This window comes from Pyxicephalus adspersus, chromosome 11, assembly GCF_032062135.1.
Source record: "Pyxicephalus adspersus chromosome 11, UCB_Pads_2.0, whole genome shotgun sequence".
In the NCBI taxonomy this organism is placed as follows: Eukaryota; Metazoa; Chordata; class Amphibia; order Anura; family Pyxicephalidae; genus Pyxicephalus; species Pyxicephalus adspersus.
Window position 1 is genome coordinate 55,060,818 of NC_092868.1, and position 12,716 is coordinate 55,073,533.

Genomic DNA, 12,716 nt, shown 5'->3' on the forward strand with positions numbered 1-12,716 from the left:
TCTGTAGGCAAATGCTGCAGTCATGGCTTTTACATCACAAATAATGCAGCTGCAGCAAAGTACCATTATTGCTTATTTCTGCCAAGCAATGTGTATTCATTTGGCTTGCAGGGTGCAGAATCCTCCCAGAAATTATAGTTTTTTTTTATTTATCCTATTGCATGGCCCAGCTTCACTAAGCATGCACAAAACAAAAATATTCCACTCTGGCACAAGTACTGAACAGAAAACCATGTTTTATTATAAACTATACCAAAAAAGGTAACAAACCTTTGTAATAAAGGAACCACAATCTTTAAAGGTTTATCTGTTTTGGCATTTAGTACCCAACTGTTTCTATTTCAATATTGTAAGAAAACATTTCTTTTTTGACCAATGAGACCCAGTAAATTAAAATTATTAAAAGATCAAACAGAACACTTAAAAACCATTACATAAAAAGAAACAAGTGACGCAAAATATTCTAGCTGAATGGAAAACATAATACATGAATCTAATGGCACTTGTGGTAAGGAGGTAGCTGGATGCATGCAAACTGTTGATCTACCACTTCCTAAAGACTCATAACACTGAAATGAATGGCAGCAGCCACTTTTTTTTTTTTTTTTTTTTTTTTTTTTAACTTCAATGGTCCGCAATCAAAACTGCAACTACCAATGTGAACTCGCCCTAACTGCTTAATGTCTAAGCTATCAAGGGTGGACCACTTTCCCATTGCATGGGATACAAAGGCTGATTTTTAAAGAATAGTAATACCAAATATGTGATAATTCATTTTAACTAGCAAAATGTGCAGATTTGCAATTTGTGTGAACTATTACTATCAACCTATTGTCATAATACCTGGCTGCATTATGAAGAAAGCATGGCTGGCTCACAGAATGGGTGCATTTTTACTAACTAGGATGAATGGCAATTATATGAAATTCTTAATTGAGACATTAGCAACTTGCCCATTTATGGCAAAGTCACTGTGGCTCTGGAAAGGTTAGTAACCACTTTCCATGAAAGTGCTTGGATATAGCAGCCAATGCCTAAGCCTATATATTGTTAAAGGACTGGAGAACAACATCACTGCCCCCTAAGGTGAAAACACTTCCTTTCTAATGCAAAGGAGTGGAGATGAATTACTGGAAGGGCCCAAGTCCTGCAAATAAAAAGGTGACATGGTTGAAATGTCAAGACTTGCACAGAATATAACTTTTCTATCCCTTTAGAAATGGATCAGACTCCATTAGAATCCTAAAAGGAACAAGCTGGGCTGTCAAACCTTGCAAAGACCCCCAAAATCCCAACCCTGAACCTCAACATCAAGGCAATTGGTTCAGAAACTTGCTAAATTTTTACTCAAAATCCTCTTTAAATTTGAAGACCACAACCACCATGACATTTTCCTGTAATCAATAAAGTCAATTTGAATACAAATCAATTATTCAACAATGAGGGAAAAAAGTGCAATTTATAAACGTGAACATTTCTAACATGCTAAACATTTTCCTCATCTTACAGCGCTTGTGCAATTGCAATTCTAAACGCTTAAGATTTTTGTATTGTGCATTGTAACACAAACAAAACAATAACAGAAGAAAACAATGACAGGGTAACAAAGAAATGTGAACAAAAAGTTCTTTAACAACTGTCAAACTGTAAACATCAAAAAACATATAAATGGGTACAACAATTCGTCAAGCCTGGTGCATGTCAGGAATAAGAATCGTCATCCCACTAGAATTAAATCTTTCCTAGTGCGATTTTTTTGGCTGGACAATAAAGGGAAAAAAGTTAATTCTTAATAATTACACCAATACAGGAGGCCTCTGGTATCAAATATCTTTTAGTGCAAAACTTTTACTTTTTTACTATTTTTCACAGGTTCCCCTTTGGCAAAAACTTTTCAATTTCATCCACATTCCTCGTGTTCAGTCGCTTGATGTTTATACCTGAAATGAGAAAGAAATAGAAGGAACATTTTTAATCAACTAAAAAGGAGCTCCTGATATAAATTTGAAGGCACTGAAGTGTGTACCAGGGAATGTGGTCCTCCTAAAAACTAAATGGGGGCTCTAGAGGAATACCTGTATGCTTTAGGACCCTAGAGCCCAACCTGCAGCCCTGTGTCACTTATTATGCAGCCATCAGGGCCCCACTGCAGACAGAAGGCTTTTGCATTATGCTTATTATTTACCTGTATTTGTACAGCACCAACATATCATACAGCGCTGTACAGTAAATAGGAGCTGCAAATGACAGACAGATACAGACAGTGACACAGGAGGAGGAGGAGAGGACCCTCCCGCAAGGAGCTTACAAGAACTTTAATTTACTAAAGGAAAAATAGTTTTCAGTCTGGCATGTAGTAAAGGGATAATGTTAAAGAAATCTAAAATTTACAAAAACTAATCTTACATTTGCCATAAGGAGTGTAATGTGGAAGCAATGCTTGCTAGAGTTCAAAACTAATGCAGCTAGTCTTTCATGTAAACATGTCAGATGATTCTCGAATACACTTACCAGTTAATAGCTGTCTTTAATTATATAATCTCTATGTCACTATGCCATAAAAGACTCTGCCTTGCCAGCTAGCAATTTTTGTACAATGGGCCACAACTGTGCAACTGTGTACAACTTTGGCACATCATTTGTTAGCCATATTTTAGACGGTCATTTCAAAGATCCTCATTTTCCACAGCCTGAGCAAGGAACTAGTTACTATTTTTTTGAATTAGCATTGGCTCTCCTACCTGCTAGCTGAACCTGAACTATTACATTTTGCAGTTTATTTGCCACCTTCAGATGTATTTCTAAACTCAATGAGAGGACTTCTGCTTGCAAAGGAAGCCTGAATTGCATTTTATGGTATCCAGGACATAATGCAAGACAAGGGTAATATAGAACTCTTAAATAAAAAAACAAGTATTCACCGAAATGCTCTTCGATGTCATGTAGCATGTACACGCAGCATTTCTCAACGAGTGTGATGGCGATGCCCTTCTTCCCAAATCTGCCCGTACGGCCGATGCGGTGCAGGTAAGTCTCAAAATCAATGAGGCCGTCAGTGTTCAATGGAAGGTCAAAATTTACCACAACTGACACCTGTTGCACATCAATTCCTAAATTGAAAAAATAAAATATATGACTACACACAATACATGACATTCGGGCCCTTGATTAACCTCCCCCAGCAGGGAGGATGAACTAATGGCTGAACTTATTCCTTTACAGGGTAGTACAATATTTTGCTAAGTCTACTGTTTCACCTACAATAAAGAAGAACCACCAGTATTATACATCCAATATTTTGTAAACCCACCATTAAGAAGTGAGATAATCATATCCAGTTTGCACACTTTAAGCATCCCTTTACAGTGTTCTCCCCAGCCCCTTTTAGCCGGGCGCACCACCTGGCATTTTTCACTAGCCACCCAGCTGTTTTTGGGTGGTTACTGAAAAGTTTAGTAAACGCAGGGGCTGCCACCCGCCTACAAGTTCTTCTCACCCAATATTTTTTTGGGAAAAACACTGCATTACCATGTTCTATTCAGTCCCTCTCAGGTTGGCATATATTAACCAATTCACCTCGAGCGCAGACATTTGTGGTGATGAGAACCTTCTCTCTGCCTTCACGGAATCTCTGGATAATGATAGCTCGATCTGTAACTGTAAGCTCCCCACTCAGCAGCTCCACCATGTGCCCATCTTTCAGCATTTCACAAGCAAGCCATTTTGCTGTCTTCCGGGTCTATTTGAATAAAAAAAATTTAAAAAAATGATGGAACACAAAGAAGAGTGAGGACACTACATACATAAACAGTTGTATTGCAAGCTCAGATGTCAAAATGTTCACTATTCTATCTAGACTATTTCCAGCTCCAGGCTAAAAGTTTTATGCAGCATTTTAACATTCAAAACAACATTTCTGAGGAAGAAAAGGGAACGATCACCAACTATTTGTTGCACCTACAGATGTGGATTGTCAACTGTATGCTAAGCTTCTATTGATATTTTCTGGCGACAGTAGAGCAAGTGCAAAAGGATGAGTGGGAGCTACCCCACTGTACCCTCCGCCATATGAAATGGTAATTGTTTTGGACCATTGTACACATGTCTTGTACATGGTTTTAGAATTCCAAAGGTTTTAAATGTTTGCCACTGTAGAAAAAAAAATAAAACTGTGGACCTCATCGTCACTACCATATACATTTTTCCTTGACCCTTATTAGGGGAATGCTAACACTCTCAATTGGAACCAGTTAGTGAAGAAATGAGGGTGAATCTCCCCAGGGGTTAAAATCTTTTCCCTAAAAAGAAAAAAAAAATCCTATATGAGCAGTCATCACTTCATCCAAACAGAAGGTTTGTCTTCACTTTGAAACACCAATAACCCCCCCAGCGGCAATCCCGAGTGTGACTCAGGGTGGATTTTACCTGCAAAAAGTGACACTCGAGTCAGACTCGGGGTCGCGAAAAACCATAAAACCACTTACCTTGCTCCGTTGTTGTCCCCCGGCGTCCTGCTGGTCCTCGCAGGTGCTGGGGACACGTCTCACTTCAATCTTCAGTCGCAAACTGCAGAGACGTTCTCCTGGGTTTCCCAGTGATGTCGGTGCAGGCGAGAGGATCGGCGGGAAATTCAAATAATTTTATAATAATTATATTATACATGCAACTGTACAGTTATATTACATGTCTCACTATTTTTTTTAACAATTTTTTTGTGTTTTTTTATTTAAACTTTATCAAATTTATTAAATATTGGACATATTTCGGTGAGTTATGTCTAAGAATTATAGGCCTACAATGTAAAAAAAAAAATTTCCATGCAAAAAAAAAAAAATGTAACGCTTTTTGCATAGAAATACAGAGAGAATTAGAACGCTAGGGGGGGTTAAAGAATAATTTTCTGCTCAAGAGAAAGCACACACATTAAAGTAAAAACATACCTGGCAAAATACTATTGCCTGAGCAATAGTAAATGTGCTATAGATGTTGCAAAGTGCTTGTAACTTTTGTTCCCTGTTTGCACAGGCATCATAAAACTGCAGGATATTATCGAGTGTCATCTCTTCCTTCTTTAGTTTGATGATGTTTGGGTCCGGCACAATCCTCTCAGCAAAACACCACACAGTATCCTCAAATGTTGCAGAAAACAGTAGCATTTGGCAGTTCTCTGGCATTGCCCTGTGGTGAGAACAGATTTTCTTATTGGTACACCATAAAACACTTCTTTGTTAGGCTAGGTACACACAAGCTGATTCTTGTCTGATAATCGCCTCAGGGCCAATGTTGGACGAGAATCTGATGTGTACAGCGCTTGTTGTTCATGGATCTCTCCTGACGGATCAATAAACGACCATAATGAAAGTGAAGGCGAGAGAGCACAGTGGGGTGCCGCTCCGCTGTTCACCCCCTTCTCTATGAGCAGAAGAACGGCACTGTATGTACAGCACTTGTTCATCGATCGTTCAGTCTTTTGTCGTTGGAAAGGATCGTGAAAGATCCTTTCCAACAACAATTATTGCACATGTGTATGCAGCCTTAGGTTGATTTGGGACAACGTTACTTCTGGAGTATGTGTCTGCCTAAAGACAATGAAAAAAATACAATCCTGGAAGGGGAAAAAAAAAATAAAGCCTTGCATTCTATATACATTGTATAATGCAAGGCTGGGGCCTATAGCGTGTGCTTCATGAAGGAAACTTAAATCATGAGTGTGCTAAGAGGAAAACCAAGTTGAACAATGATTCTCCTATAACTATATAAGCTATATAAGGTTGTATATGATAACTATATAAGCTATATATGATTCTCCCATAACTATATAAACTATAAGGCTTTGTTTTCTGCACCAGACCCCACTTTCTAGTCTGTAGCAGTGTATGGAGCAGCTGATCAAGTAAACTCCAACACCAACTCCAATCGAACAACTAGACTGAAATGCATGGCAATACAATTCTAAACTGTTCTGGCAAAGAACAGCAGCAATGATTTTTCTTTTATGGAGGGTTTTTAGCTTAACAATGCATCACAGCAGTTGACAGGTCTATGTTACATATTGCAAGTAACACAGCAAACCCATGGGAATTTCATGGAAAAAATAGGATTAACTAGTACCCACCTCCTTACACACACACTATGGTTTATGTTACATATTGCAGGCAACACAGCAAACTCATGTGAACTGCATGGAAAAAAGGAGGATTGACTAGTACCCACCTCTTTACACGCACACTATGGTCAGTATAACCTTGAACACCGATCATGACATCTGCTTCATCCAGCACAAAGACGCGAATGTGCTCCAAATGTATAAGTTTCAGCTTGAAGCACCAATCCATGACTGTCCCCGGAGTGCCGACAATAATCTGCGCGTCTATATAGGTGCCTTTTAAAGCTGGGTACAATTATTACTATTAATATACATTATTTATATAGTGCCAACATATTACACAGAGCTATACATATCTAATTTATAGTATTTGATATTACAAGGAGTTCTGATTTTTTTGCTTTATGCTTAAAGTGGTATACAGTAGCTGATGGGTGCCTGACCACTGGAAATGATTAACCTATCCAGAATATTGTCTACAGCTTTTCATTCATTGACAAGGAGTGTCACATTCTGTGGGAACTACTCCCTGACATTAGCCAATAGGTATTCTTTCCAACATCAATGCAAACATCACAGAAAAGCCTGGATCTTAGCATTAATATAGGGAAATGCTCAATTGGCTGGTTGATGGCATTACCAGAGGAATATTGGTCTAAAAGGCCAATCAAGATTAATGTGTACCCGCTGCAAGTTTTTACTGCTGATCCCAGGACTTAATGATTTTTAGTGCCGCACATTATGAGCAGGGTTTTTTCCTAATGGTCTCAACAGAGGGTCGTGCCTGCCTGCTCAATGCTGCATACCCCCCCCCCCCAAGCGGGGTCCTTCTCTTGTCCCCGCTTGGGGGGCATCGGCCGGAGCCGCGGACCATAGGTTGGTGACTGCTGGTTAGGACAATTCCTATCAGAATAAAAGTAACACATATCAATAGGATTTTAACATTTATACACATCAGACCAATACTTACGTCTGTTTCCACGTATGGCATAGACAATTTTAACGCCTTCACAATACTTCCCCATCTGTTCAATCACTTCTCCAGTCTGCAAAGCCAGCTCAAAGGTAGGGCTGAGACAGATGCACTAAAAAAAGGGAAATATACGTCAATCATACTTGTGAGTTATATACGGTTATGCTAGAATATCAGTAACACAAACGCTCTTTTACTGAATGTACCAAACAATGCAGTTTATTGGAAAGGCTGGCGACTACCACCAATTACCCTAACTTGGTGGGCTAAAGAATCGGTCAACATCTCTGCAATGCTAAAAGTGAATCTCAGCCAATCGTTAAAGTCCACCAGCACATTCGGTTTAAATCTGCCAAACACAATACGTTTCTATTAAAACCCCAAAAAGTGTTTGTCTTATAATTTATTTTCTAAAGCAGCCACAGCTAGGTATAAAAGTCCCATCTCTGCCAGCAGCTTTAGAGTTCCCCCTTGGGCTGTGTAGAAGTAGTGGTTTCTCAGATCTGACAAACCCAATAGCAAATATAAGAATTAAATCTAAATATGAATATTCCCCTTATGGAAAATACTTTAGCCAACTGCTAGAAAGGTATTAAAACTTTTGTTCCAGGATAAGTTCAGGAAAAAAATTTTTGTTTGTAAGATTAAGATTTTTTTTTCAAGGTTTTTATTTAATTTTTATCAATTAATGAACAAACAAAGCACCTAGACATATTTAATGTGTTCCTTGTGCTGGAACAGGAATCTCAGAACTGACACGTTTCGCCTTGTGGCTTCCTTACTGGATGAAAGAGCTTTTTTTCAGTCAAGGTAAAAGTTACCCTTGAAAATGAAAGGAAATGAATGTCTCCTGCTTTTTAAATTAAACTCAATTTATAAAGTCCTTTAGAAACACTGATAAGAACGTTACACTTTGGGGGCTGTATAGTAAAATAAATTCAAATCAATAATATTCAGTATTCAGCAGCATCCTGGAAACTTGTGTAACAAATCTATTATCATGGGATGGAATTATAACATTTTAGGCCTATATGTAAATGGTACGTAGAAAACCTGGATTTCACATCTTCAGAAAAGCAAAGCAGCAAATCTTCATTACAAGCTTACCTGTGGGAATTTTTTCAGGGGATCCACTCTGCTGAGCATAGCGAGGACAAATGCAGCTGTTTTTCCGGTGCCTGACTGGCTCTGGGCAATCAGATTCTGTGGGCTACAGACATGAACAAACCTGTTAGTAGACCGCCATTGGATTACTGTTATTAATGATACTGTTTACTAACTCTGGGTAGTACAGGAAGGATAAAAGGTGCACGTTCACCTGGCCACCTGCCACACCATTCACATTCAGGTAGATCCCTTCCAATCTGTCATTCTAGGAGAGACAGGTAAGCTTATAGCCAGTCTAGACTGACTTCCTATTTATCCTTATTATATCAAGACAGTGTTTAACTCAGATTTTTGGGAGCCAGGTAGAAAGAAATTGTAGGTGGTTGGCAGCCCCTGTATTGTGACCCAGCTCTTCAATAATCACCCAAAGACAGCCGCCGGGTGGTTATTGAAAAGTGTCGGGTGGTGAGCCCAGCTAAAGAGGGCTGGGGAGAACACTGCACACAATACCAGGACAAAGCTGTATTAATGACATGCTGCATTTTACCTGAACATAAAGGTGAAGGGTGGACAGTGGATTGAACCTACTGATCTGTAAAGTAGTTTTCTTTGAACTTACGGATCTGCCAGCATCATGGGCAAGGCAGTTTCTTGGATCTTAGATGGTCTGTTGAATCCCATCGCATACACTCCTTGAAGCAGTTCTGGTTTTCTGGCGGGAAAAAAAAGAAGTAATGAGCCACTCAATAGATATTAAGCTACCCCCACAATTCTTTCACCACAAGATATCCTCATTCTTCTGGGATTGCAATCCTGAAGAATACTAAACTTGGGAGAATGGGCATGATTTTCTAAAGCTCTTTATAAACACTTTACACTCTCATCAGTAAAGCTTGGTAATGCAGCAACATTTGGAATGGATTTTCTCAGTCATTTGCTAATGTTTTGAATCATGGACCAGATCCATTCCAGGTTTGGAGGATCACACAGCTTCACTGATAAAAGTGTATCCTCTCCAGCCTTGGAGAGCTTTACCTCCTAAGCGTTGACCCCGAGTATGACTCGGTGAATTTTAGTTGTAAAAACGGTAATCACGAGTCACACTCGGGGTTACTTTCACCTAAAAAAACACACTTACCTTTCTCTGTCGCTGTCCCATGACGTCTTGCTTGACCCCCACAGGTCCTGGGGACACGTCTGCCTCCTCTGATCTCCGGCCGCAAACTGCAGAGCTGTGATCTACAGGGTTTCCCGTGAGGTCTGTGCAGCTAGGTCTTAGCGGCGGGAATATTCTTTTTTTAAGTTTATTTTTAAATTTATTAACTATTGGACATACTTTGGTGAGTTTTGGCCTGGGAATTATAGCTCAAAGCAAGGGAAGCTATTCACCCGCTTTTTTATATTTGTATAAGCCTTTGTAAAGCATATTTTAACACAGTTTAACTACTTACAGGTGAAGCTCCACAAACGTCTTCACTGAATATAAAGGTGAGGTGGGATCTCTCTGCAAGACCTCCACATTGTGAGGCGATTCCACCAAAGATTTACGGATCAGCTTGTTTAGAAGTGAATTGGCTGCCAGGTCCACTGTGTACAAGAAATATAATCAAGTTAAAAAAAATGAAAATAAAAGGCAACAAATAGAAAGAAAGAGGAAATAAGCCTATACTACGCGTATACAAAAATCAGCAATATAGAAAAGGAACATTATTATTAAACTGTATTATATAGCTGTACATTAAATAGGGGTTGCAAATGACAGACTAATACAGACAGAAACAGGAGGAGGAGAGAACCCTGCCTATTCTTTGAGATTAGTGTCACGTGTTTGGTATAATGGTGACAAACTTTGAAAGCAAAGAGTTAAAGGAATTTTTTTTAGATGTTATTATAGTTAATCTTCATTTCCCAATTGTGCAGGTTCTTTGCTTGTTTTTAAACTGCTTACTCTGACGTGACTGCACATTGTTAGCATATTTGTCAGAAAAGCAGCGGAGCTCTTCTGTTGCATTGAGCTGCTATTTAGGATTTTTATTTAAAAGGCTCCTTGTACATACACAGAGGTCTATTTGTAAAGCAGTGAATCTGACATTCGCTGATACATTCACTGGTAGAGAATAAAAAATTGCATTTGGAACACATGGATCTGGGAGATTCCACATCAGGGAATGTTTCAGTTAATTTTACAATCACTGCTTTATATAGAGATCCTATAATACATAACCTAATTCATAATATAACTTACCAATTTCCTCCACGTCACTGTCATTTCTGTATTTACCTAAACAAAGGACACATTTTAAGGTATAAATTAAATGTTTCTCAAGTTTATAAAATTGCAGACATAAAAACGTTCAGAAGCACTGGAGCCACCATTACAGATCTATTATACCAGTCAATGTTTACTGTTCTCCCTAGCCTGTTGTAGTCAGGTGAACCGCCCGGCACTTTTCACTAACCACTTGGTTGTTTTTGGGTTGTTACTGAAAAGTTGGGTCACAATACCGGGGCTGCCACCTGCCTACAGCTTCTTCCCACCCAGCTTAAATTTTTGGGGAGAATTTTGTTACTGTGATAACTAGGAGTCTGAATTCACCTGCTGCTTGATTTGTAAGAGGAACCTGGAAGCCAGAGATGGCCAAATGGCATTTTCTGAAGGTTACCAACAATGGTAGACCCAGCTGTGGTCTTGGCTGCTCCAGGACCTGGCAACAAGACAAGTGATGGCTGCCTACATATCTAAAGGTTCACTCTACAGCAGGGGTGTCAAACTCTGGCCCCCAGCGTCCTTTTTTTTTGGCCCCCAAAGGAATCCTAAATATGAACTGCAGTTGGCCGGACGCTGCATGGAAAAATATCGCTGCTACTACAATTCCCGGCATCACTCTTGTCTATAGACCAGCCAGCTCTCTGCCTATCTGTGGCCCCGCATTGGACTGTTTTATACGCAAATAATGCCAGAATTTTAGTAGCGGCGCCATTTCAATGAATGAATGAGAGTTTCAGTGACGGGACACTCATAAGATTTAGCTCCGCATTGGCCGCGTCTGGCATTTCCAGCACTCCCCCTCAGCTGTACTTTTCCTTGCTACTCCAAGGCATGGACTTGAATGGTTGGATTTTCATAGAAGAATATTGTTATTATTATTGTTAGCCCATGCAAAAATGTTATCATTGAAATTTAACTCAGAAGCTGACAAAAAGAGAAAGAGGCATCAGATTTTTTTCCTAAATAAAATAAAAAAAATGTATGCCCCTTTCTCTATTATAAACTTGTTCCAGGGTAAATGTGAAGCAAAATCTCTTTGTTTCCGTATGAAAAGGGTTTATATCTAATGACAATGAAAAACTTAAATTTTTTCAATAAATTTCAAGGTTGGCTCGCGATTTTGTCTAAGTTTATAATTTTGGCCCTCTGTGTATTTGAGTTTGACACCTCTGCTCTACAAAAAAACAATATATTCCTACATACATACGCCAGTATTTTCACCTTACCATATCCGCTGTCTTAAGTGAAAGGCAGAAGGTGTGTAATATCCCAGATTCTGCAATAAACCCCCTTTAAGACAGGTTCCAATATCTTGGATGTGTAGTAACTACCCACCTGTGTTACATCGTTTTAAGGTTTGGGTAATGTTTGGACAACACAGAATTTTAAAGTAGGAAAGAATATCTGAGCAGATGTGGAATTGTCCCACTATTGCCATAGCAGAACTAAAAGAAGAACAGGTAACGTCAATGGCCCAATGGTTTGTATATATGCAATGTTCTCCCCAGCCCTTTTCAACTGGGCGCACCGCCTGGCACTTTTCAGTAACCCCCAGGCTGTTTTTGGGTGATGACTGAAAGTTGGGTTACAATACTGGGGCTGGCATCCGCCTATGGCTTCCCTTGCGTGTGCCGGGAGGACGTAGGGTTGTGTCATCTCAGCCAATTATGAAGCCAAAGATCATCCGGAAGCAGAAGAACAGAAGAAAGATGGCGGCCATCATACAGCGCACATCACCGTCTACAATCTTACCTTCAAAATTTCCAGGGGCAATAATCTGAAAAAAACAAAAATGTTAATTCTAAGGATATAGAGCAAGCAATTTATCTGTATTAGCAAAGAACATAATGCCATTTATTTCAAATCTTTATTTCTTTTCAATGAGCAAGCAAAAGGAGAAGGAATACATTTGACATTCAAATGATCAACAATATCATATGTAATGTTGTGGCCCCTTCCCATCCTCATATCACACCAAGGCCTAAAAACACACAGCTAGCCTCTCCCAAGAAACACTGCACCGCGCGAAGGTGGCATGTTCTCTTTTCTGCAGGGCAAATAGCACAATGTGACTGCATAAAACGGTTCCTAACTGCTCCGATATGGTTACATGGGATTACAGTATGACCAATATTAGGATAACCCCACCCAAGCACCTACCCTATTCCCATCACAACATGAGATCATACATCATCCCCTTCCCATTACAACCACAGCACTCCCCCCCCCCCATCTCCATTACAACCCCAGCACTTACCCCC

At 39.5% G+C, this 12,716-nt stretch overlaps 1 protein-coding gene across 1 annotated transcript in view; it reads right to left on the reverse strand.

The window, feature by feature from the left end:
- Positions 1-1,818: 1,818 nt before the first annotated feature.
- Positions 1,819-12,716, reverse strand: part of DDX25 (DEAD-box helicase 25) — an 11,723-nt gene continuing 825 nt past the window's right edge. Inside the window, exons 2-12 of the mRNA XM_072426589.1 lie at positions 12,208-12,232; positions 10,432-10,467; positions 9,638-9,773; positions 8,806-8,898; positions 8,187-8,289; positions 7,077-7,191; positions 6,214-6,391; positions 4,941-5,178; positions 3,577-3,739; positions 2,922-3,110; positions 1,819-1,940 (exon numbers count right to left, since the gene is read on the reverse strand). Of these exons, the coding sequence (XP_072282690.1) occupies positions 1,867-1,940; positions 2,922-3,110; positions 3,577-3,739; positions 4,941-5,178; positions 6,214-6,391; positions 7,077-7,191; positions 8,187-8,289; positions 8,806-8,898; positions 9,638-9,773; positions 10,432-10,467; positions 12,208-12,232 (1,350 nt within the window). The 3' untranslated portion in view covers positions 1,819-1,866. The remainder of the gene's footprint in view (positions 1,941-2,921; positions 3,111-3,576; positions 3,740-4,940; positions 5,179-6,213; positions 6,392-7,076; positions 7,192-8,186; positions 8,290-8,805; positions 8,899-9,637; positions 9,774-10,431; positions 10,468-12,207; positions 12,233-12,716) is intronic.